Source organism: Pristis pectinata, chromosome 4 (genome assembly GCF_009764475.1).
Source record: "Pristis pectinata isolate sPriPec2 chromosome 4, sPriPec2.1.pri, whole genome shotgun sequence".
NCBI classification, from domain to species: domain Eukaryota; kingdom Metazoa; phylum Chordata; class Chondrichthyes; order Rhinopristiformes; family Pristidae; genus Pristis; species Pristis pectinata.
Window position 1 is genome coordinate 23374081 of NC_067408.1, and position 23895 is coordinate 23397975.

General features: G+C 37.1%; 1 protein-coding gene across 5 annotated transcripts in view; it reads left to right on the forward strand.

The window, feature by feature from the left end:
* rapgef6 (Rap guanine nucleotide exchange factor (GEF) 6) overlaps nt 1-23895 on the forward strand; it is a 245849-nt gene that overhangs the window by 175345 nt on the left and 46609 nt on the right. For all 5 annotated transcript variants that reach the window (XM_052013253.1, XM_052013254.1, XM_052013255.1 and 2 more), the window contains 11 exons: nt 2464-2644; nt 4427-4563; nt 5810-5968; nt 7262-7414; nt 10178-10342; nt 10573-10680; nt 11266-11469; nt 12270-12378; nt 12848-13094; nt 17380-17537; nt 23549-23789. In XM_052013253.1, the coding sequence (XP_051869213.1) occupies nt 2464-2644; nt 4427-4563; nt 5810-5968; nt 7262-7414; nt 10178-10342; nt 10573-10680; nt 11266-11469; nt 12270-12378; nt 12848-13094; nt 17380-17537; nt 23549-23789 (1862 nt within the window). The remainder of the gene's footprint in view (nt 1-2463; nt 2645-4426; nt 4564-5809; nt 5969-7261; nt 7415-10177; nt 10343-10572; nt 10681-11265; nt 11470-12269; nt 12379-12847; nt 13095-17379; nt 17538-23548; nt 23790-23895) is intronic.

The following is a 23895-nucleotide window of genomic DNA, read 5'->3' on the forward strand; positions in this document are numbered from 1 at the left end:
GAATGTGACTATTATAATAGGACTACTTTCATTTTTGAGCAAGCATAGTAATAATATTTGTTAGTGCTCCACTGAAATTTGCTATAAAACTACTGACTCCCACAGCTATCAAGACTGCACCTCTTCCCACTCTGTCTCTTGTACGGATGCCATCCCTTTCTCTCAGTTTCTCCGTCTCCATATCTGCTCTCAAGATGAAGCCTTCCATTCCAAGACATCTGAAATGTCGCATTTCCTTCATTTCTTGGACTTCAGCTCTCCCCTCGCCTCCCTCCAAATAGAATGTGATAGAGTCCCCCTAATCCTCACCTTTCACCCCATTAGCCTCCATATCCAGTACATCATTCTCCGTCTGTTTCATCAGCTGCAACAAGATCCCCTCACCAGGCATGTCTCCTTCCCACCCCTTTCTGCCCTCCACAGGGACCACTCTCTCTGCTCATCCCTCAACACCCACCTCTCACTGACCCCTCTTACTTTCCCCTGCTAATTTTCCCTGCAACAGGAGGAGGTGCAACACCTGTTTCCACACCTCATCTGTCACTACCATCCAGGGACCTAAACAGCCCTTCCAGATAAGGCAAAGATTCACATGCACCTTCTCCAAACACATCTACTGCATTCAATGCACCTGATGAGACCTCCTCTACATCGGCGAGACCAAGCGTGATGGATTTGCAGAATACCTGCGCTTTGTCTGCAATGGCCATTCTGAGCTCCCAGATGCATGCCATTTCAATTCCTCTTCCCATTCCCATGCCAGCCTATCCATCCTGTGCATTCTCCATAGCCAGAGTGAGGCCCAACGCTAACTAGAGGAACAGCACCTCATATTCCGCTTGGGTGGCACAACCCAATGGTGTGAGCATTGAATTTTCCATTTTCAGGTAAACCTTGCCTCCAGTGTGTTTTTCTCCTCTTTTCTCTCCTCTTTTCCTCTCCCCCCACTGCCCCCAACCCCGTCTCTCCTTCCGATCCTCCTCTGATCCATCAACCTACTACCCATACAATTTACCTACCGGCTCCTCCTGCCTCCTCCCATCTGGTTCTGGTTACATCTTCTGTTCACTTCTCCCCTAATGGTTCCCATCATTAGCTTCCTTACTTATCAATTTCCAGCATTGTTAGCCTCTGTGTCGCTTCTTATCACCCTTCTAGCTATCACTACACTCACCCTCCCCTCTTGACTCCATCTGCATTTTTTTTTTACTGCCTCCACCTGTTATTCACTTGTCTCTGTCTCCCAACTCCACCCCTTCCTTTCACTACCTGACTCGATCTGCCAGTCTTCCTTAACCCTTCCTCAGTCCACCAATCACCTACTGGCCCCTGCCTCATCCCTACCCCTCTCCTCTTTATATCACTTTCCACTTTCAGTCCTGAATGCAGGGTCTCGACCCAAAACGTCAACAATTCCTTTCTCCACCCCCCTGGGTACTGTTTGACCCGCTGAGTTCCTCCAGCAGTTTGTTTTTTGTCTGAATAATATTTATTAAGTTGGAATCTAGAATTCAGAATTTCTATTAGTTTTATCATATCTTCAGAGGCTATGAATATCTTTGCCCCTTGCCCTTGAGTGGAAAATTCATTATTTTTATCATCAGTGGACAGCTTTCTGTGGTGGGTGTCGGATTTACAGTTCAAAACGTTTCTGAACTGCTCATGAGAAGCATTTTATTTGAAGCATACATAATCAGATACTGATATTTTTAGTTGAGTTTAAAGACATGAATAGGCACTCATGTTTGACTAATTTGCTTGAATTCTTTGAGGATATAATAAGGAAAGTTGATGGAGAGGAACCTGAGGATGTAGTGCCTTTAGATTTCCAAAAGGCATTTGATAAGGTGCACATGGGAGGCTGGTGCATGAATGAAAAGCCCATGATATTGGAGGAAGTGTTGGAATGGATTGAAAACTGTCTGTCCTGTAAGTCAAAACGGTCTCTTGGTTCCAGGTCACAGGTGCAGTTGAGTCTGGGGCTTGGCATCAGGTGGGTCCCAGGGACCTGGATACATAGCAGGGGGCTTTGTTCTACAGTGGAATTTAAGCCCACAGTTTCCAGCCTTTCCTGGTTCCTCACTACTTCTCATAACAATGTCACAGGCCACTTTTTGTTTATAGGAGTTAGGGATCCCTGGAGTCCCCAGAGGCAATTGGTAAACTTAAAGCTAGAGTGAGCAGCCAGATTGGGCAGAAGTGGGGCTGTGGGGATAGCAAGTGTGGGACAGATGGACCAATACCACAGGGATCATTGTTAAACGGCTAACATCTATCACCTATAGTGTAGAACATTTGGTCTTTTCATTTGCATGAGCAAGGAAATGGATAAAGAAGACAAAACCTCTCTGTTGATGTGGTCAATATCACACTTTAATTCTCTATTGTGGAAATTTTTCAGTTTTTTAAAAAATATACTTTAGTATGGGCACACATGATTAACATGCAAATATTTTTATACAGGCTACAGAGAGTGAAATGGGAGATGTGGATCTTACTGGTCTTCCGGAAACAGCAGTAGATTCTGAAGAAGAGGAAGAAGATGAAGAGGACATTGACCGTGCATCTGATCCATTGATGAGCAGGGATGTTGTGAGGGAGTGTCTGGAGAAAGAACCTGCGGACCGAACTGACGATGACATTGGTACAATTAAGAGAGATTATCTTCACCTATACTGTCTTCCATTTCAGTCTCACCCATTGCTCGATATTAGCCTACACTTTGTGTGGTTCCCAGCGAGAACCGTTTGAATACTGAATGAAAAGATACTGCTGATTTCATTCCCATTACTTGTCAGTCAAGGGTGAGAGTGGATAGAGCAAACCCTGCACACACAACTGATGATTTTTTTTTGATGGCAGGTAACTAAGCCACATCTGGAATAGTTGTGTGTCAAACCATTGTAAAATTCTGAATAAACGGTATGCTTCTAATGTTCTGAATCATTTATAAATTAAAAATCAATAAAACTGTCATAGAATTAAAATAATTTTTAAAAATCAGTAAAGAAAAATACGATACAGTCCTGCATGATAGACTGGTGCTGAAGGTTAGATCACATGGGATTCAGGGTGAGCTGGCCAATTGAATACAAAATTGGCTTGGTGGAAGTAAACAGGGTGGTAGTTGAGGGTTACTTTTTAAGATTAGAGGTCAGGGATCAGTACAGGGGTCGCTGTTGTTTATCATCTATATCAACGATTTGGATGAAAATGTAGGTGACATGATTAGTAAATTTGCAGATGACGCCAAAGCTGGTGGTGTGGTGGATCATGTAGAAGGTTGTCTGAGGTTACAACAGGATCAAGGTCAATTGGGAATGTGATCCAAGGGCTGGCTGATGGGACTTAACTCGGACAAGCACAATGTGATGCATTTTAGAAGTTAAACCTGGACAGGACATGCACAGTAAACGACAGGGCCCTGGGATGTGTTGTAGAACAGAGAGACCTAGGGAATACATGTATCTCATTCCCTGAAAATGGCAACACAGACAAGGTGGTGAAGAGGGTGTATGGCATGCACATATTCGTCGGATGGAGCATTGAGTACAAGAGTCGGGGCATCATGTTACAGCTGTATAGGGCATTTGTGAGACCACACCTGGAATATTGTTTGCATTTCTGGTCACCATATGATAGGAAGGATGTAATTGAGCTTGAGAAGGTGCAGAAAATATTCACAAGGATGTTACTGGGACTAGAGGCCTTGAGTTTAAGGAGAGACTGGATAGGCTGGAACTGATTTCCCAGGAGCAAAGGAGGTTGAGGGGTAATCATATAGAGATTTATAAACTCATGAGGGGCATAGATAATGTGGATGATCACAGTCTTCTTTTTGCAGGGTAGGGGAATTGAAATCTAGAGGACATACTTTTAAGGTGAGGGGGAAGGATTTTAAAGGGGTCCTGAGGGGCAAGTTTTTCCATGCAGAGAGTGGTGGGTATATGAAACAAGCTGCCAGAGGTGGGTAAAATTACATTTGGACAGGAACATCAGTAGGCAAGCTTTGGAGGGATACGCAGGAGACACCTTGGTCGGCATGGACGAGTTGGGCCTAAGGCCTATTTCCTTGCTGTATAACTCTGTGACTTCTATGACTTAGTTAACCAAACTCAGTTAATTAAAAATGTAAATTAATGATATTCAACTATTCTACTATGGTTTAATAGTGCAATTAAAAGTATAATTAATGATTACTTTTTTTTTAAATAGCTTGACAGCTCCACTGATAAGTAATGAACAGAGGTGCATAGTATTCACTTTCCAATAGGTAAATGATCTCTAAAGATACCCATTTTGTTTTAGCATTCCAGTTGTATGTTCAATGGACTCCAGAGCTCCTGACATCATTAAATATGCTAACGATAACTTGCAAATGTATGTAAATGAAACTCCGGTTAAGTATGTGTTTGTCATTTTTCAGAACAATTGCTGGAATTTATGCATCAGTTACCTGCTTTTGCCAATATGACCATGTTTGTCAGAAGAGAGCTGTGCTCAGTAATGATATTTGAAGTAGTGGAACATGCAGGAGCAATAATAACTGATGATGGGAAAGAGGTAAATACGGCACTCAGAACTTTTTTTTTGCATTTATAGTTCATGGAAGCTTCACATATCAAATTATTTTCATGTTAGCTAGAAGAATAAATTTATTTCAGTTTATAGCTTTGCATTCCCTACTTTTCCTAATTCAAAGGACTTCATTGCTTTAAAAATGTCTTCTTGCACTCAAGGGTGCCTCATTCTTCCAGAATATATAATAGAAGTTATTATTTAAAGCAATTGTGTTAAAGCGTGATTTATTGTCTCTTTCAAATTGTTGTGAGAATTCCCTTCTATATGTTGCTGAAAATTTCTCCTGCACATACCCTGAATTTTCATATTCTGTTTCCTTGTTCTTTAAACTGAACACATTTTTTAATTCATACATGATGCTTTTCTTTTGGGGGGGAGAAGAGGATTTTGAGAGAGAAACTTTTCTAAAAGCCATAAACTATCATTCTCATTTTTTTGGTGTAAAACCTCTCTTTCAAATCAGTGCATTGAACAGACTGAGAATAGTTGCTGCACAGTGACAGGACAGGGCAGGGCAGCTAAATAAGCTGCCAGTCTAAAGTGTTTCATTGATCGTATTTCAATGTAAATTAGTTTAGCCTCCTCACAGTTAAGTCAGTGATTCTGCTGAAAAGCTCCACTGTGATATCTTTGTCATTGCTTGAGCTTAAGAAGGCACAACAGTTTTTATCTGCCTTCAATCAATTTTCCTAATCCACCAAGTACAAGGCAAGCAGCCAGCAGTGTATCAAGCTGCAGGGAAGCACATGACCATATATCAGAGACAACAGTCACTGTCTGAGTATCTTATAATTCTGACTATTTTATTAACAAAAATGCTTATACTGAGACTCCCTCTTTTAAAAATGAGATGTGTTTACATCATCAAGTTTTCTTCACACTTGTGCAAAGTCTTGTTCTTATCATAGTAGTATGAAGAAATGTATGCAGTTAACAACCATCACGATTTATGATGCAGGCAATTTTAAGTCCCTCATTACTTTTAAAGGAAAGGATTCTGTTTATTAGCAAAGCTAAATTTGTGGCAAAAGAGAATGTTTTTGATGTTGCTATTAATAGCAGAGTGCAGAAACCTTGTACATGCCCTCTCCATTTGTTTGTCTGGAGTGTTATAGTTGAGGAATGATTCATGGAATGCTTTTAAATTTATGATTTTTTGAAAACTGAGCCACTTGCATACATCTTAAATAGCTGGTTTTCCTCAAAGTCTGTTTTGCTTTACTTGCAGCTGGAGTCGTGGTATGTTATTCTAAACGGCTCAGTGGAAATCACTGACTCCCATGGAAAAACTGAAACGCTTTGCATGGGAAATAGCTTTGGTATTGCTCCTTCCTTAGAGAAACAATATATGAAAGGAATTGTTAGGACCAAAACAGATGACTGTCAGGTAAGGACGTGATTCTAGAACACTATTATCATTGCAATTTAACAAGATAATTTTTAATTTAGTCACACTTAGTGGGTTTATAATGATGACTATTTCCTACGCAACCGACGAAAGTAAAATAATTAGGTCATCTCCTTGAATGCAGCTGGGCTCATCACATTGGTAATCTATGCATTTGGGCGATCAAAGCTACAGTAAGTGCCAGCTACCTGACTCAAATTTAAGAATTTGCATCCACTGAATTCTGGTACCTTCTGATTCGCATTCGACTTAACTCTCTCAAAGACAGCAAATTTCATCAGTGTTGATGAACTTCTCAGAGTTATAGACAAGATAACTTAGGGAGTGAGGATGGCAGCACTGGATTGGGAGTACACTTGGGAGAAAATGCAAGGTACATCCAAATTTTATTACCACCATGTGCAGTAGAAATACATATGTTAAATGATGGGAAGAACATCAGTGCAAACACATGTCCTTATCCTTGGCATGATTTGTTTGCATGTTATAACTATTATCAGTACACAATCAGAAAGTTTACACTGGTCCTGCTAGTTTTGTTATTCTGGTGTTATAAAGATATGATCTGAACTGCCTGCTTCATACTTCCTTTTTAAACCTGTTCACTTGTATGCAGTTGAGCCCAGATCAGAGGAAAAGAAAAACACTTTTTTTTTTGTACATTTGTAAATATGGTTAAACCACTATCTTCAATAGAATGCATTACATTCGTTCTATTTTCCACTAATTTTTAATATTCAATTTTGTAAAGAGCAGTTGTGAAACTCAGTAGTACAAGTGTATATTTTCATAACCTTCTTTTATTTTTGAATACTCATTATGAAACTTTGTAGATATTTAACTGTTGCCAAGAAGAAAACAATACTCTATGATCATTGAGTAGTCCAGTGTCAGTGGGAGTTTTATAATGCCCTTTGTAGATAATGTTATGACATTGTGCGATTTGTTTGGTTTGTTGTGAGATTTCAAAGAGTTGTTAAAGTATACACTAATCCATTTATTCATGTTTCATCAATCACCAGAGTTAAAGAGTCTGATAGTTGCTTCCACCTGCCCTTTGTGGTACCATTTGGGAAAGACCATGCAGTTTTTCAATAGTGTCATTAAATACTGAATTGTATGAAATGTGATGATCATATGTGAATGTATTTTCCTTCCAGTGTAAAACTTGAAGTATGTTTAAAGCTTTATACGTAAAAAAAAATGTTTATTATTACTAAGGTGTGATTAACCTAACAACTTTCTTGTGTTTCTTTGCTTCTCTTCTAACAGTTTGTAAGTATAGCTCAGCAGGATTATTGCCGAATTCTGAACCAAGTAGAGAAGAATACTCACAAAGTGGAGGAGGAAGGGGAGATAGTAATGGTGAAAGAGCACAGAGAGCTGGATCGTACTGGAACCAGGAAAGGACATATTGTTATAAAGGTAAATGGGTGATTCATTACAATTAAAGCATTAAAGAAAAAAGAGAGGGATATTTCACATTTATCTCGTCATTACAACTCTTGGATGAACCCTTGGCTACAATGCAGTCCAGTTCTATGTGCAATTAGATGGGGATAAATCTGTAGTTTGACACTCAATACATTGATGAATACATAAAATCAAATTCATTATGACTGGTGGTATCAGGTTAGCTCCCTATTACACTTAGTCTTGAAATACATTTTCACAGGAGACAAATTTAAAAAAAATTTGACAGTCTAATGCTTTACTTAAGTAAATCCACTTTCTTTGTGAAGCTGTTTGAAAACTTATCTCTTTAACTAGAGCTTCAATTGTAATCTAATTTCCTTTCCTCACTGCTGAGTGTTAGATTATTTTATCTAAAGCACTTTGCAATTTTTTGCTATATTAATGGCAGCAAAAGTGGAAAATTTTGAGTGGGCAGGCAGTATTTTTGGAATGAACTATTGTCTGAGCCTTTAACCTGCTTAAATATTATGGATAATGTGCTGTCTTTGGTTAATGAAGTGATTCAATTTGTTGTTTCTCCTATTTTGATCTATTTATGTCATGCAAGTGACTTGGTGTGGAAAATTTTATTTCCATGTAATCCTCCATTTCAAGGACTCTTAAACTTTTCTATGTCAGGACCTAGTGGGAAGGTGGAGGAGGAGTGACTAAGAGGAGGAGCTAGAAAAAGGACTGGGATCTTGGAGGTGGCAGGAAGTTGGGGGGGGGGGGGGGGGAGGTGAATGTGGCATGGTTTCTTCTTCAATAGGTTGTGAGGAGGTAGGAGGTGCCAGCAACAATGTGACTTGCATACCACTGAGATTCCCAGTGAAGTTTTTATCTTGGAACTGTTAAGACTGCAAATCTTTAAAAAGCCTAAGACTTGACAGTTATGATTCTCCACCTTGAGACAACTTGGAAAGATGATTGGTTCATGACATGTAGATGTGAACCACTAGTCTATTTTGTTTGTGTACCTTTGACAATTTATTATTATTAACCAAACCTAGGAGCCCTGTTCATGAGTCTGTACAGATGCTGCTTTTAGAATGTAAGTTCTGAGTTTGGTACAATGCTTCTGATTCCTTTTTGAGAAATATAATCCCACATTCCCCTTCTGTTACGATGAACATGCAGAATACCATTCCACACTACCATATTTGGTAGCATTCTCAAAAGTACCAATTATGTTTTTTTTCCCCCTTTAGAAAAACATAAGAATAAATGCATGGTGATTATAATAACTGCATCTCTCCACTGCCATGTGATACAGTTGTTTTACTTTGTTCCTTGGACATATGCAATGACAAGTTTGCATGAAGCTCAAGCTACATTTCCTTTCAACTCAGTTTAATCTTTGTTGTTTTAAAAAGGAAAATAAGCTTTTGCATTCTTATAGTGTCTTTCAAATCTTAAAGGCAGAAGTTTCATTTTTTTATTCACTCTTGAGATAGAGTTGGCAAGGCCAGTAATGATTGTCCTTAAATCATACAGTGCATGGATTCGCGAATGAAATGCTTATCAGTAATCACTGTGGTAACACAAGATCATTTGGCAGCCAGTCTTTGTACAATAATGTGTTACCAGTGGCAATAAAAGGCAAACAAACATGGGCCAAGGCACCAATAAAACTTATTAATTATTTCCATGTGATCTTTTATGTCGATCTGACATAGGTACTTTAATATCTGGTTTGAGGGATGGTACCTCAAGCAGTGCAGCAATCCTGCTTTCAGGTTATGTATTGAAGCCTCTGGTGTGGGGTTTAAATCGTAGAAGTGAGTGTACCCTCACTGGACTGACGATGACATTGTGTTTCTGCATTTAACCTGGTTGATGTTTGTATCATAGAAGCACAGAAAAGAGACAGGTGGGCATTTGACCTATGCCTGTACTGATTAAAGAAAAGCAATCTAGCTTAATTTACTTTCCAATTCTTGGTCTGCATTTACAACATTCAAATACACATCTAAGTATTATTTTTAATGATGAAGCTTTTTGGATATTTTATTCCTTCAGGCACTGAGATCTCGTACTCAGAAAAAAAACTCTGGGTGAGAAAATTCCTCTATCTCCCATCATCATGCACCGATTATTTTAAATCTATGCTTTAAGTTTGGTCTATTGCTGCTTTAGTTTATGGTTGACCTGTAGTCAAGATAATTTACAATGTTATAATTTAGCAGTTCCCTAACCTAATTATTGAGACACCTTGTTCATTTTAGTGTTGATGGCTTTTTTGAAATATTACAAAAAAGTTTGACTTGCATTTCTCAAGGTGTATGGACAACCTTGACCATGCCATCTGCTGTAACCAGAACAGGAGAGCATTTGTGCTTTCACCAATTTTGAGTGGAAGCCAATAAGCAAACTCAAATGATTTAACTCAAAACAGAGCCCAAAAGCAAGGTCTTAATGCAGATAGTACCTCTGTTGGATGAGTCCTATCCCACAATTCTTCAATGTAAAAACATACTTGTTTCTGATTAAAAGGCTAAAAGCATGATGTCCTAGCCATATTGTTATACTAAATTTATAATTTTACAGAGTGGCATAACTGAAGACCTTATTCATCTGAGGACCTTATCCAACTGAGCATTCATCTAACAGAATTTAAATATATCAGTGTCTCATTTGTTAGTTGAACTTTTGGGTAATGCTTGGCAATGGAGATTCTTCTGAAAATATGATAACTGAAATAATTTTATTAACATTGTGTTATTATTTTTTCAGGGAACACCAGATAGACTTATTAGACACTTAGTTGAAGAACATTCCATTGTAGATCCCACGTACATAGAGGATTTCCTGTTGACATGCAGAACGTTTCTCTCGGGTCCCATGGAAGTTGGAGAGAGATTACTGGAGTGGTTTAATGTTGATAGCCTGAGGGATAAGGTCAGTCTGAAGACTTGTCATTTGCAATAAATGAAAATATAAAATTAATCTTTAAAAGCTATTCTTTTTTTCAGTCTACGTATGTAAGCTGTTGTACTCTAGGTCTTGAAAATGAAAATGATGCTGCAGTCAACTATAGTAATTAAAAGAAGTTTATTTGAATTCATTAGCATGTTTGAACCTCTTAATTCTGTGCTCCCACTTTTCACCTCCAAACAATTGTTTTCCAGGTCACACGAGTTGTGCTCTTGTGGGTGAATAATCATTTCAATGATTTTGAAGGAGATCCTGCCATGACCAACTTTTTAGAGGAATTTGAAAATAAGTTAGAAACAGCGGTAAGCAAAATAGTGGGACTCACTAATTAAGCTGATTATGACTGAGGAATGGTTTCAAGTAAGCATCTCCTATGCCTGCAAACATTTCACATTTCTTCAGTAATATTGTTTCCAAGTACAGGCACTTTAATTGTGTTATTTACATTGCTTTGGTGGCGGAAATAAACTGTTCAAGTAATTTTTGATCATTTTTAAAAATTACCATTTTACTGAACCTCAGCGAGATTACTGACTTCTAAGGTTACCCGCTATCAATTAAACTTAGACTGTCTCCAAACTGTAATGGGTTATTTCTAATTGGCTAACTGAAGTAATTTAGCTTCCCCATTTAATTCATGCTGCATTCATTTTTAGCTTAATGCTTTTTTTCTGCCTTGTTCCTGTAGTTAGTGAACCTGATTTACATAAAGCTTTGTTGTATTTATGGGCATACTTTTATAAAAATTAATCAATTTAAACTCAATATCAAGCACCAAAGCTTTTCTCACAAATGTCAATTGTTTTCCCAAGAACATTGTAAAATATTGGTAGAAAAAAGTTTATATATGTGATGTGAATTTTAAGGTTTGGTATTTTAATTTTCAGAAAATGAAAGGACATCTCAGATTGTTGAACATTGCTTGTGCTGCTAAAGCCAAATGGAGGCAGATAACTTTGCTAAAACCTTCCAGGGAGTCTCCATTGTACTTTAGTCTACTTGGCGGCAGCGAGAGAGGATTCGGTATCTTTGTGGAAACTGTAGAGCCAGGTAGTAAAGCTGCTGAGGCTGGACTTAAACGAGGTGACCAGGTAAAGTCCATTGTGTGTGAACATACTGCTATCTGTAACTGTAAAACCACTTGAAATCTACACTTTTTGTAAGAAACTATTTAAAATATTGGACAAACAGATCAAGTATACTCCCCCTCATTGAGGCTGAGCATGCTAATGTGTGTTTACCTTTTCCATTTGTTCAACTCTAAAAATAAATTGCACACTGAGTCCCAAGTGGCTGCTGAAGCACTTGTTTTTTTGGATTCCTTTCTGTTGAAACATGAACTGCGACTATTTCTTGGAATTCCGAGCAATGATATGAAACCAAGATAATTTGTACAGGAGATTAAACTTTTGCTTCTGTCTTTGCCCCAAACCAAATGTTTTGCATATAATTCTGAAGCTGTTTGGATACAGTACATTACTTTGCATTGCTGTGAAACTTACTTAGTCCAACATTATATGAGACATTCCACCTTTTCTTGGCCTACCTTGTCACAACAAATTTAACAACTTACTTTCTCTAATGCATTGGTCACCTATGCAAAGCTAGTTGATCTAGTACCAGGTGATTATAGAGCAAGAGAGGGAGTGCGAGTAAGAGTGCACAATAAGTGAGATGGAGAGAGTGAACAGAAAAACAGAGTGATATAATGGAATATAGCTCGCTAACATTTAAAATCCAAACAGAGTTGAAATATTTGACTGGATATTAGTGGTTGGCATTAGGTTGATTACTACAGTGGCTATACTGCTAACAAAATGCAAACCTGTAGCAATAGAAAATGTGTTGATTCCCCTTCTTACTTTTAAAACAACTGATAAAATTATTTCAGATTATGGAAGTAAATGGACAGAACTTTGAGAATATCCAATATACAAAAGCTCAAGAAATTCTGAGAAATAACACTCATCTGTCCATCACAGTGAAGACCAACATATTTGGTGAGTACATTTAGATTTAAGGTGGCATCAAGAAATATTGAGTGCGCAGTCGTAAGATCTTTAGTCATCAAGTTGGAATCTTCCTGCTGGTACTTAATTCTTTCTTCTTAAGTCTGAATACCCATTGCATTTAACACTGTCTTTGGGATGCCCCAAAGGGCTCTGATGACAAAATAGTTTATTTGAAATATAATCAATGTTGTAGCTCAGTGGCAACATTCTCTCTATAGATTTGTAAAGTTATGCATTGAAGCCTTAAAATCAAAGTTGGCACTTCAGTGCAATAATAAAAATGCTTCATTTGGATAAGATGTTAAACTGAAGCCTGATCTATCCACTTACAATCAATGTAAAATATTCCCCAACACCTATCAAAAGTTCTTAATATCCTGGCTCACTTTTATCTTTTAACCAACAGGTTTTTTTTATATCATTCTACTATTACTATTTTTTGCTTTTTCCTTTCCAGTTTTTAAGGAACTCCTGAATAGGTTGATGCAGGAGAAAAAGAATGGAGTTCCTCACATTCCTAAAATTGCAGAAAAAAAGGGTAATCGTTACTCACATCCAGATTTGCACAGAGATGTAGAACAGATGTTCCCTTCAGAAAAAAGTAACAAGAAGATGAAAGCCAACACAGTGTCAGGCGGCCGAAACAAAATCAGAAAAATACTTGACAAGACACGTTTCAGCATCTTGCCACCAAAGCCATTCAGGTAAGTGAAATGTTTTTTCAGTGGGATGAATTTTTGAATGATGATTACCCAGTTTTCTTCATAGATGGCATATAATGTGGGGAAACCAGGAAAGAGGAGCAAAGGAGCCATTAAATACAGATAAATAATGGTTGGCGCTAAATTCCAGTGGGATGATAGAGTAACATTATTTGATTGTGTCTACCTTTCCACCAAAAGCTATGGGCCAATTACAGTGACGTAGTTGAGTTTGATTGAATTGGCAAAGCCTGATGTTGAGATCTGTATGGCTCAATCCATTTACACTCTGGACAACACATATAATCGTTGCATGGAACAAATTAAAAGTAATAACTTAGTCTATCAAATATTCCTGTGAACCTTCAGAAAATCATTGAATAAGTGCAATATTTGTCAAGTTTAATTGAAGGTATATTTCGATGTGAATAAGTAGTGTATATATGCATCATTACTTAAATATGTTTAATATTCTAATGGCTGTTGGACCAAGATCTTTACATGCTTTCAGCTTGAAACCTAGTTTCTGTGCTTTTCTGGGAGGCTGAAACACTTAAGAATGTCATTCAAAATGATGAGCGTTGAGGTCAACACCTTTTCAGGCCTTGGAGACCTGCATATCATATTTAAAACATGAAACTTTGATTCACATTTTGTTAGCCAGCATCCTAAGCAGTAAAGTTTTAAGAATATTTTACTTAATTTCCCCTTTAAAAACTTCATAACATTTCACAAGAAATTTAAGTTTGAAAAGTGACAATAATTGAGACCAAACAACCAGAACTTGCCAAATGCAGTACAAGAGAATGGTTTGGCATAAAAATGTACAAATCTCATTAAAACATGCAAAATTATTAAAGGGCTTTGACAAGGTGGATGTGGAAATGATGTTTCACATGATTGGGGTTTTTGCAACCTGGATTCATTATCTCAAAATAAGGTTTGGCCAACCAGGGCAAATAAGAAGAAATTTCTGTACCTAGATGGCTGTGTATCAGAATTTACCACCCATGACAGCAGTGGAGGCTCAAGTATTGTAAATATGTTCAAGCCAGAGATCAATAGATTTTTGATATGAAGGGAATCAGGGAATAATATGGGGTTAGTAGAAGTAGCACTAAAATGAAAGATCAGCCATAATCTTATAGAGTAGGCACTCAGGACGAAATAGCCTACTCTGACCCTTATTTCTTGCATTCTGAAATGCTGAAAAGTGGAATAAAGTCAAGAGGGGACTAGTTTAATAAAAATGGCAGATTGAAATCCTGGGCTGCATATTAACTTGGAGGCCAAGGGGAGATGGCTTCCAAGCGATAATTTTAGATTCAGGAAGCCCATGGAATTACATGTTATTGCCAGACTTAATGGCAGGATTGGTATAGCAACTTTTTGACATCCATTTGCTGGCTATAGCCATCCATATTAAAAGCAGCTATTGTTTAGGAGGTCTAAAGCACCAGTCTCAACTTGGGAGCAAAACACAATTAGAAAGGCTGGAGCAGGGGGTGACTGGTGGCCAGATGCAAGAATAGGTTCCATAGCGGGGGAGTATTGGAGGCCAGAGGGAAGATCAGAGCTTGAACTTGAGTGGTGAGAGCAGAAAGACTAGAGGCCTCATGCAGTAGATTAGAAGGGTTAGGCTGATCAGAAGTATTGGATGGGGGAAGGGGCTGGTACTCATTGGGGGTGGATGAAGCAGGTAAATGAACGTGGCAGGCAGAGTATAACATGCTAATATGACTGGCGCATTTAACGCCTGATGGGGATCAATTTCTGTACACTATGATGTTGATAAAGCTACTTTGTTTGGTTGCATCTTGTTTGAAGCAATAACATTTCATATTTTCTTTGGCTGAAAATTCACACATTTCAATTTCTGGTCTGTTCTTTAATAACAATAACATGAACTTTTTTTGGCAGAAATCTGAATTGGTTGTTCATTGTATAATGGCCATTTTTGTTTTTAGATTGTTCTAGATAAGTTACTTGGTGCTACAGCAGATTGATGCAGTTGTGTTCTGTGAAGTTACAGTACCCTGTAGGATAAGTTTCTAATCTGAAAGGAAACATCAGGTGAATAAACAAAATGGGGTGGTAGATTTCAATATCCTATGCTCTCACCCTCTTTGAAGCATTTTCATGAAATGCTACCTGTGTCTACCCTCAGGATGGAATTATTTATCTGAGGGCTTTAGAGAAATTAATTTAAAAACTGGAAAAAAAATTCCTGGGTACTCAAGATGCAACAAAAGATTACCCATTCAGTTACAATACTGCTAATTTGACAGGACTAAATTCTTGAAATGTGAACACTGCATTTCAAGTACTTTGAATGAGATCATGGTATGAATGCAAAGCACATTCTTCAAGTACATTTCGATGGCAAAAACAATTTAAATGCTTTAAGTTTACATGTGTAGGAGTTTAAGGCATTCACATGTGTTTATTTGTATCAGCCATGCCACCAAGTATTCATTTGTTTCATTATAACATTTTGCAAAAGATCTGGATTTTCATGATTGTCCTGCAAATAGTTCAATCAATCTAAGAGCTTTATTTTTCTTTTTAGTCACCAAAAACAAGCTAAAGGGTCTTTTTTAAGAAAACTTCCATCAAATCCTTTTTTTTCTTTTAAATTTGCTAGACCAGCTGTGTCTAAGAGGGCAAATGAATAGTATGCTTGCTGTCCATGCTGGTTTCTAGCAGAAAATAAGAGGCACCTCTTGATAGACCTGGGATAATTTTTCTAGTCAGTTTAATAAAACAGAGGCTGCAAGCTTCCATCATTACAGTTTGATGCTCATTGGAGATTTTTCTTGTGCTTTCACTAAAGCATCTGTTCCACTCTGTTATAACACTAATGGTGTAACAGTTTTATACTGCATTGCTGACATTACACCAGCCTCTTGGTCTTTGTTCACTTGCACAAAAGTGACAGGCAATGTGATTATGTATGATGCATGATAGATCCCTTTTTTCTTAGATAGTGCTACAATCTGAATATTAAAAATGTCTACAGAATGATCTTTGTGTTGTTTTTCCAAACAAGAGTAGACTTAAACATTTTTTCTTCCTTTATTTAATTTATTTCTAAGATCATATGAACCTGAATCGTTTATAAGTTTATTCTTATTTCTCATTTCTTGATTATGTAAACTGATTAGTACTGCCCTTAACTGTTGATATTGCAAGACCTTTGTATTACTGTTGGTTTATGTAATCATTTGTGAAACAAGGGAAATGTTCAGGTGTTTATCCATGTCTTTTGTATACTTTTTGTAATGTAATTCATCTCATTATATTAAATGTTGTCTTCTTTCTGTGATTGCATAACCCATACAGGGGACTATTTTGGTAAGATATTTAATTTATTAAAAGCTTTGCATACAAATCATTTAAAGGCTCAATTGCCTGAAGTTGTGTTTTTATCCAGTTTAGGGAAAAAAAAATTCTTTTGATTTAAGTTGAAGTTTTGAGTTTTTTAGTCAAGCAGCAGAACTGCTGAAGGTGGTCATGCCATAATTTTGTACTTTATTTTGACTGACATCATGTGACATTCACTCATGTAACTGTCAAGATACTTCTTTGAAAAAGATAATCCATTACTCTTCTGATATATAGACTTCAGTAGCATCACCCTTTTCCTTATTTAGCCCATTTCTATAGATTTTATTACAAATGTTGATCCCTGATCTGAGGATATCATTCTGTATCGGATTTACTTGTGAAAGAAATGTGTGTCAATTGCATTAAGCTGTAACCTCATTCTCATGCAGCTTAATTACAGTTCTTAATAACAACTAAACAATGTCTGTTAGTGCTGTGCCATTTTAACACATTCAACCTTCATTTTTTAAACATTTAGCATCATTGTGCTGTTTTCATAGACTCCCTATAACGTGCATCGTTCCCTAGGAGCTGAAAGGGGGCAAACGAGTGACCTGGTCTCTGGTCCACTCCAGTGTTGATCTGCAATCAGTCACCAGAAGTTGCCCAAGAATAGCCCAGGGTGACTCTCACACTGCTTTTCTCCACCCTCCTATATATGGCATAGTCTATGACCAATAAATGTTCTTCATTGCTTGTGTGCTTGCATTAAAAGTGTGAAATGTAATTTATTGAGAAATGGTGCTACGAATTTCATAGACATTTTAATAGTTTGAAAGCAGGACAATGAAGACTGGAGTTTTATCCCATTAAGAACTATGAATATGTTAACATTATTATTGCTTATTTGAAGCTTACTACAAACACCAAGTTGTTTTATTCTTTCTTTAATGGTTCACAGTGATGCTGGAGTAAGCCAGTCTCAGGATGATAGCATCGTTGGAACAAGGCAGTTCAGGCACAGTGTTGCTATAATGCCATTCCCTGGAACCCTTTCTTCTAGCAGCCCTGACCTGTTGCAACCTGCTACTAGTATGCTTGATTTTGCAAATCCTGCAGGTAAAAAAAAATCTGTTGAGATTTCTTTATTTTGCTTTTTAAATGAATCCTGAAACATTTTTTTCAATTTCTGTATCTTTCAAAACTTAATGTGATGAAAATATCTTTTGCTTTTAAACATGCTTCAAAATGTTTGACACGCAGTAGATGGAAGAAAGAGCTTGGTCACCTTACAGGCCATCTCACAGTTCCCAAATTCTCAAAGTGCAATCACTATTGCTTTGTAGCCTAGATGTTGAACAATATATGAGCATTGAATTTTCAATTTTTTTTGTATTATATGTGGGCTTCTCTTGTGATGCTAGTTGGCCAAATGTAAAGCAGTTATGTTTTTTTCTATCCTAGGTAGAGTTCAATTTACATAAAGAAAATTATTAAACTTTAGTAAGGGTAGTGAGCAAACAAAAGACATTGGAATATTTTGCATTATTATTTTTTAAAAACAGTTAACCTGTATTAAATTGAATAACTAAAATAAACTATTTCACATTTTGACAAGTTGCAGATATTAGAAGAGTTGAAACTTATGAAGCCTTTTATTAATTATTGAAATTATAGTTTTGCTTTCTTTAGATATGAGGTGATCCATTGGCTGAAATTCTTTTGAATAGTTGATGTTTAGAACTATATAAATGGTTAGTGGGAATGTAGTTCTCAGTTTTATATTGACTCAAATTTTAGGTATCTAAATTTTACATTTAAAAGTGGATTTTAGTGTTTTCAAATAAAACAAAAAATATATTAAATTGTAAAACCAGTTCGAAAGGGAAATTCCAAATTAGTTTCTTTACCTGCATAAATGAAAATATTGTTTAACTCAAAGCAAGAACTCGCAAAGTGTCATAAGTCAATAATTTATCACTTTTTAAGTAATGTCTCCTTTGTTCTCCCTTCAAAAATTATAATCAGCCATTACCATATGGCATTTAATTTTGCTTTTGGGTTTTGTATAGATTTTTCTAATAATTAAAATTCATAACTTCTCAGCAAAATAGATTAATCTAATTTCTAATGATACTTGTTTCCTTTTTTAAAAAAAAATCTATGATGCAATTTTTAAAGTTTCTTGAGTGAAATGCGCTCTAGCAGCAGTGATGCATTTATTCGGCCGTTGAAATTTGATTAGGTTGATTTCAATGTTTTTTGCTTGAGCTCAAAATGTATAAATGTTGTTTTGCATGGTTTGATAATTTAACAATTGAAATGTAATTATTTCTAGAATGTATTTTTCCTTCAATTGTTTTGTATATTCTACAAATTGTGTAACTTCCTTTTTGTCTGTTCCCCTTAATTGTACCTATCTCAGCTGCAGGTTTTTATAGTGAGTATTCATCTGTTCTTCTGTTTTTTTTAATGCATGTTTGTTTTTTTGCGTGATGTGTTCCCTTTATGTTGCAGCTTCATGTACGTGACTAAGAGGTTACAGAGAGTTAAATTGTCATGTTATTTTTATTTAGTTTTGCAGGGACAGATTTTTTTAAAAAAGTATATACTTGATGGCATAATGCTTTGCATTACCTATGCACAGTACAATGAAGTGAAAGAGGAGTTACTGTTCTCCGCGTAGCATCTTTTACCTCCCTATCACTTGTTGATTTGTTAATCTCAGTCAAGTTGCTGTGTAGAGGCACTAAATTGAAGCCTGGTAATTTCCCAAAAGAGATCATAAAAATCAGACAGAATGATCTGAAACCTTGACATAAATTCTATGGGGACCAGCTGCGATATTATTGCAAGTCTAGGACCAAATTATCAGCCACCACTTTGCCACAAGAAGTTTATGGCATAGTAATGCCAAGCTACCCTGTAAAGAAAATACAATTACTTTGTATATAAATTTAAAAGAGAGTTTTTTTGTTTATTTCCCTAGGGAATTGTTTTGTATATATTTCATAATGTAAATTCTCATTGTGGCTGCCATTCAAAAAAAAATTATATATGTGCATTGTTAACTGAAATCCATTCTTGGGTCCCTAATGGCTTTTCTATTTCATTTCCCTCCCCTCCCACCCCACCCGCCACCAGCCTTTAGTCAACAAATGTCAAATAGGAACAGGAATTGTTTTAATTTGCGCACAAAAATTGAAGTAGTTCAAGGATTCCACATGCTCCCCTCGCTCCAATTTTTACAATTGGTGTTTTGCTTTAGCAAAGGGTTGGTGTTGGGGATAGAACATTTTCTAAAATCACGCTGTGAAAATACTTTGCTCATGTGCTCCCTGATTGGAGTATAAATTTGGCACATATTAGATCCATTTTTATACTATTGTTGTGCAGTGAACACAACACTAGTATAAAATAGTGCACATTGCACTCGTCAGACTCATCAAGGCTGATGCACCAAAGAACCCAGGGAGCAAAAATTAATCCACTCTGGCACTACAAGATGAGCTCAGTTTATAGAAGATTTTAAAATTATGACTACATGAACGGAAATACACTATTTCCAGTTTTTGAGGGATTTAAAACAACGAGCCAGAGATACAAAATTAATTTTTAAAAAATGAGCAAGAAGCAAGATAAACCTTTTCACACAGAGAATTTGAAGTAGTGTGGAATTAAGCAAGGCACAAACTATGTCAGCATTCAAAACCTGATTTTAAGTTGCTATTTAATGGAAAAAGGGCAAAACTTCCAAATCAGTTGGCAGGATAGCCAAACCAATGTCAGTGTCCTCCTCCAGGCCAACATTGAGGCTCTGATCGCATTCAGTCAATTTTGGTAGGAGACAATATTGACACCAGTGTCCTGAAACTTGTCCTCTAATCAAAGCTCTGTCATAGCAAGAGATTTCTAGCAAGGCAGAGAAAAAAAACTTAAAGGACATTTTCAAAGGCATCTCAGGGAAAAAAATAACATCCTTACCAACTCGTGAGAATCCTTGCACTGTGACTCATCAAAGTGAAGAAGCAACCGAGAAGGCACTAAGCACTTTGGTTTTCTATGAATGTAACATGCAGAAACCATGTCTAAACAACCCACACACCACTCCTTCAGGTACCAGGCTATCTTGGATCTGGTAAAGTGTGACTTTTACTGTCAATTTCTATACTTTTTCGCCAGTTTGCCATCAGTTTATTTTCTCCTTTCTTTAGTCCTCCTTTGCTGGATTTTGAATTTATTCATATCTTTGTACTCAACTCTTTAAATGTTCTTAGAGAAGAAGATTCTCTGGGAAATGGTAGAATGATAAAATTCAGCATTCAGCTTGAGAGGGAAAAACTTGGGTCTGAAACAACTGTATGAACAGAGGGAATTACAAAGGAATGAAGGGAGAATTGGCTAAACAGGACTGGTAATGTTGACAGCTAAATCAATAGACAAGCAGTGGCAGACGTTTAAGGAGACAATTCATGACTCCCAGCAAAAATATACCCCAGTGAGAAGGAATGATTTTGAGGGATGGGGAATGATGCAAATGCAATGTAGCCAAATTTGAGGATCATTTAAAAGAAAAAGTGGTTAGGAAGACGATGTGTAAGGAGAATATTAATGGTTAACAGAGATGTATTGAAAATAAAAAAAACTGCAGTTGCTTGAAACCTTTAAAAAAGAAAAAGTGCAGATTGAAACACTCTGGTCCAGCATTCTGTGGTCCAACAACTCCTGTGGTCTGGCATGTTTTGAATATGTAGTACAGATCTGTACTAATTAACTAATCCTAACGAAAAGCTAACTAAATTCTAAATTCTGTTCTAATTTGTAGCCAATTGACCTACCAGTGCTACTTTTGCAATCTCAGCCAACACCGTTTTGGTAGTTTCTGACTTACAGAAACATCAGATACTGACAGTTCATGGAACCCTTGTGTGACCCGGGGAATGTCTATACTTAAAAAGAATTGTTCTCCTGCTCAGAGGAAGGTGGTTGGGGGCAATTTCTGTAGTCCAGATTTTCTGTGACCCCAAGGGAGCCAGACTAGAGAGTTTAAGCCTGTACCTTTTATTTGTTTTCTTTTTCCGTAAGTGCCCTCATTATTCTACCAACCAGGTAGCTTCATCAGCTGTTTACCACTATGGCAATCTAAGCCCCACGTGGATATCAGGATCATGTTTATTATCACTAATGTATGTTGTGAAATTTGTTGTTTTGTGGCAGCAGTACGATGCAAGACAAAGGCATAAAAATTACTATAAGTTACAAAAATAAAGAGTGCAAAAGAGGAATAACGAGGTAGTGTTCATGGTTTCACAGACCAGTCAGAAATCTGATGGCGGAGGGGAAGAAGGTGTTCCTGAAATGTTGAGTATGGGTCTTCAGGCTCCTGTACCACCTCCCCAATGGTAGTAACATGAAGCGGGCTTATCCCGGGTGGTGAGGATCTTTAACGACGGATGCCGCCTTCTTGAGGCACAGCCTCTTGAAGATGTCCTCGATCACAGAGAGAGTTGTGCCCCGTGATAGAGCTGGCTGAGTCTATAACCCTCTGCGGCCTCTTTTGATCCTGCACATTAGAGCCTCCATACCAGGCGGTAAATGCAACCAGTCAGAATGCTCTCCACCATACATCTGTAGAAATTTGCAAGGATCTCTGGTGACATAGCAAATCTCCTCAGACTCCTAATGAAATCCCCTGACCCTCTACTACCCACCTTGCAACCCAACCTGGAATGCTGATTATTTCATGGGTGCTGCCTGACTTGCTGATTGTTCCAGCATTTTCTGTTTTTACTTCAGAGAGAGATTGAAAGGTTAAGTGAGGAGGCAAAAGTTTGTGGGGAAAATGTGTTTTCTTTCTAAGGGGGAATGATAAAACAGATTATTACACAAAGAGAAAAGCTGCAGGAGGCTGTAGAACAATGGTATTTGGGGTTTTCATACATGAAACACAAATCTAGCCTACAGGTGCTAATGGGAGGCCAGCCTGAAAGAAAAGCTGACCTTCCATTAACACCTGTGTGCTAGCTTTCGAGTATAAAAGTAGGGAAATAGTGGTACATTACTGAGGCCACATCTGGTGATCCCCAGACTTAAAATATGGTTATCTCCAGGCTAAAGTATGTTAAGTATGAGCTTAATCCAATCCTGCCTTCAACTAATGTCCAACTTTCTTAGCAGAGGACACAGCAAATCATCATAATGTCCTAAACAGATGCATGACTGAGATCAGCTAAATAGGAAATCAAACCAGAATGGCAACATTTATTTATTAAGCCATCAGATAAGCTTCACTCTTGTTTTCTGCATACAGAGAAACTAATTTTGGCATATACAGGTAGCAGCACTATTATAAATCTGTTTTGGTAAACAGACAATTTATTTTTCAATCTGGTGATTTTTTTTTAACTCTCTCTTTCAATCCACCTTCACCTTTTCCCCTTAATGCTGCTCTCCTGTCTGTACAGAATTTGCTGCTTTGCCGTCTCTTGGCCATAGCTTACTATTACCTTGTCCAAATGGCTTTGGTTAATGTACTTGTATAATCAATTGCTATAATCTGGCTATTTCACTGCATTGTTCAGCATAGTCAAGCTTGACTCTTGTCGGTGCACGTTTCTAGTTGCAATTGTTAATTATTTGTCTAGAGTAGGAATGCTGAACAACATTTCTCTCCTAAGAGATGTCCATGCCACCAACAGATGAAATCTGATTACTCTGTATTCGGTACTGATTAAAAATCAAATCACTGGATTATTCAGAGAATCACCAATGGCCATTGAAATAGTAAAAAAATATTTTAAAGTTTACTAGATCAGACAATTTATGGTAGTTTTCCAATATTACCTACTTATTTGGGAGCCATGGGTGAGTTGCCAGTGCTAAATTCGGAACACAATTTGGATCGCCTTATCCCATTCCAGTAGAAATAACATTGTTAAAAAAAAAGTAACTTTTTACCAACAATTCAGGTGCTTGTTTGATAAAGCAGTAATGCTATGTAACCAAGAATGTCTTGCCAGAATTGACAGAATCTCCTAACATTTTCGTGTGTCATTTGACTTAAGAGGTAGGCAAAATAAATTGTAAGTATTGCTTTGTATACGTTTGCAATTTTTAATATTTTAAAACAGATGTACCAGATCAAGTCATCCGAGTTTTTAAGGCTGATCAACAAAGTTGCTACATCATCATAAGCAAAGATACTACAGCAAAAGAAGTCGTCGTCCATGCTGTGCATGAATTTGGCCTGACTGCACCCTCTGAAACATACTCTCTCTGTGAAGTTTCTATAAGCTCTGAAGGTGTAATCAAACAAAGAAGACTTCCTGATCAGTTGTCTAAACTTGCTGACAGGATCCAATTGAACGGCAGGTGAGAAGGCATTTTTTCACTGGAAACAAAAATTCTAGTTATTTTTATGCTAGATATTGAAAGATGAATACATGCAACTTCAACAAGACTGATTTTTTTTCCAAGC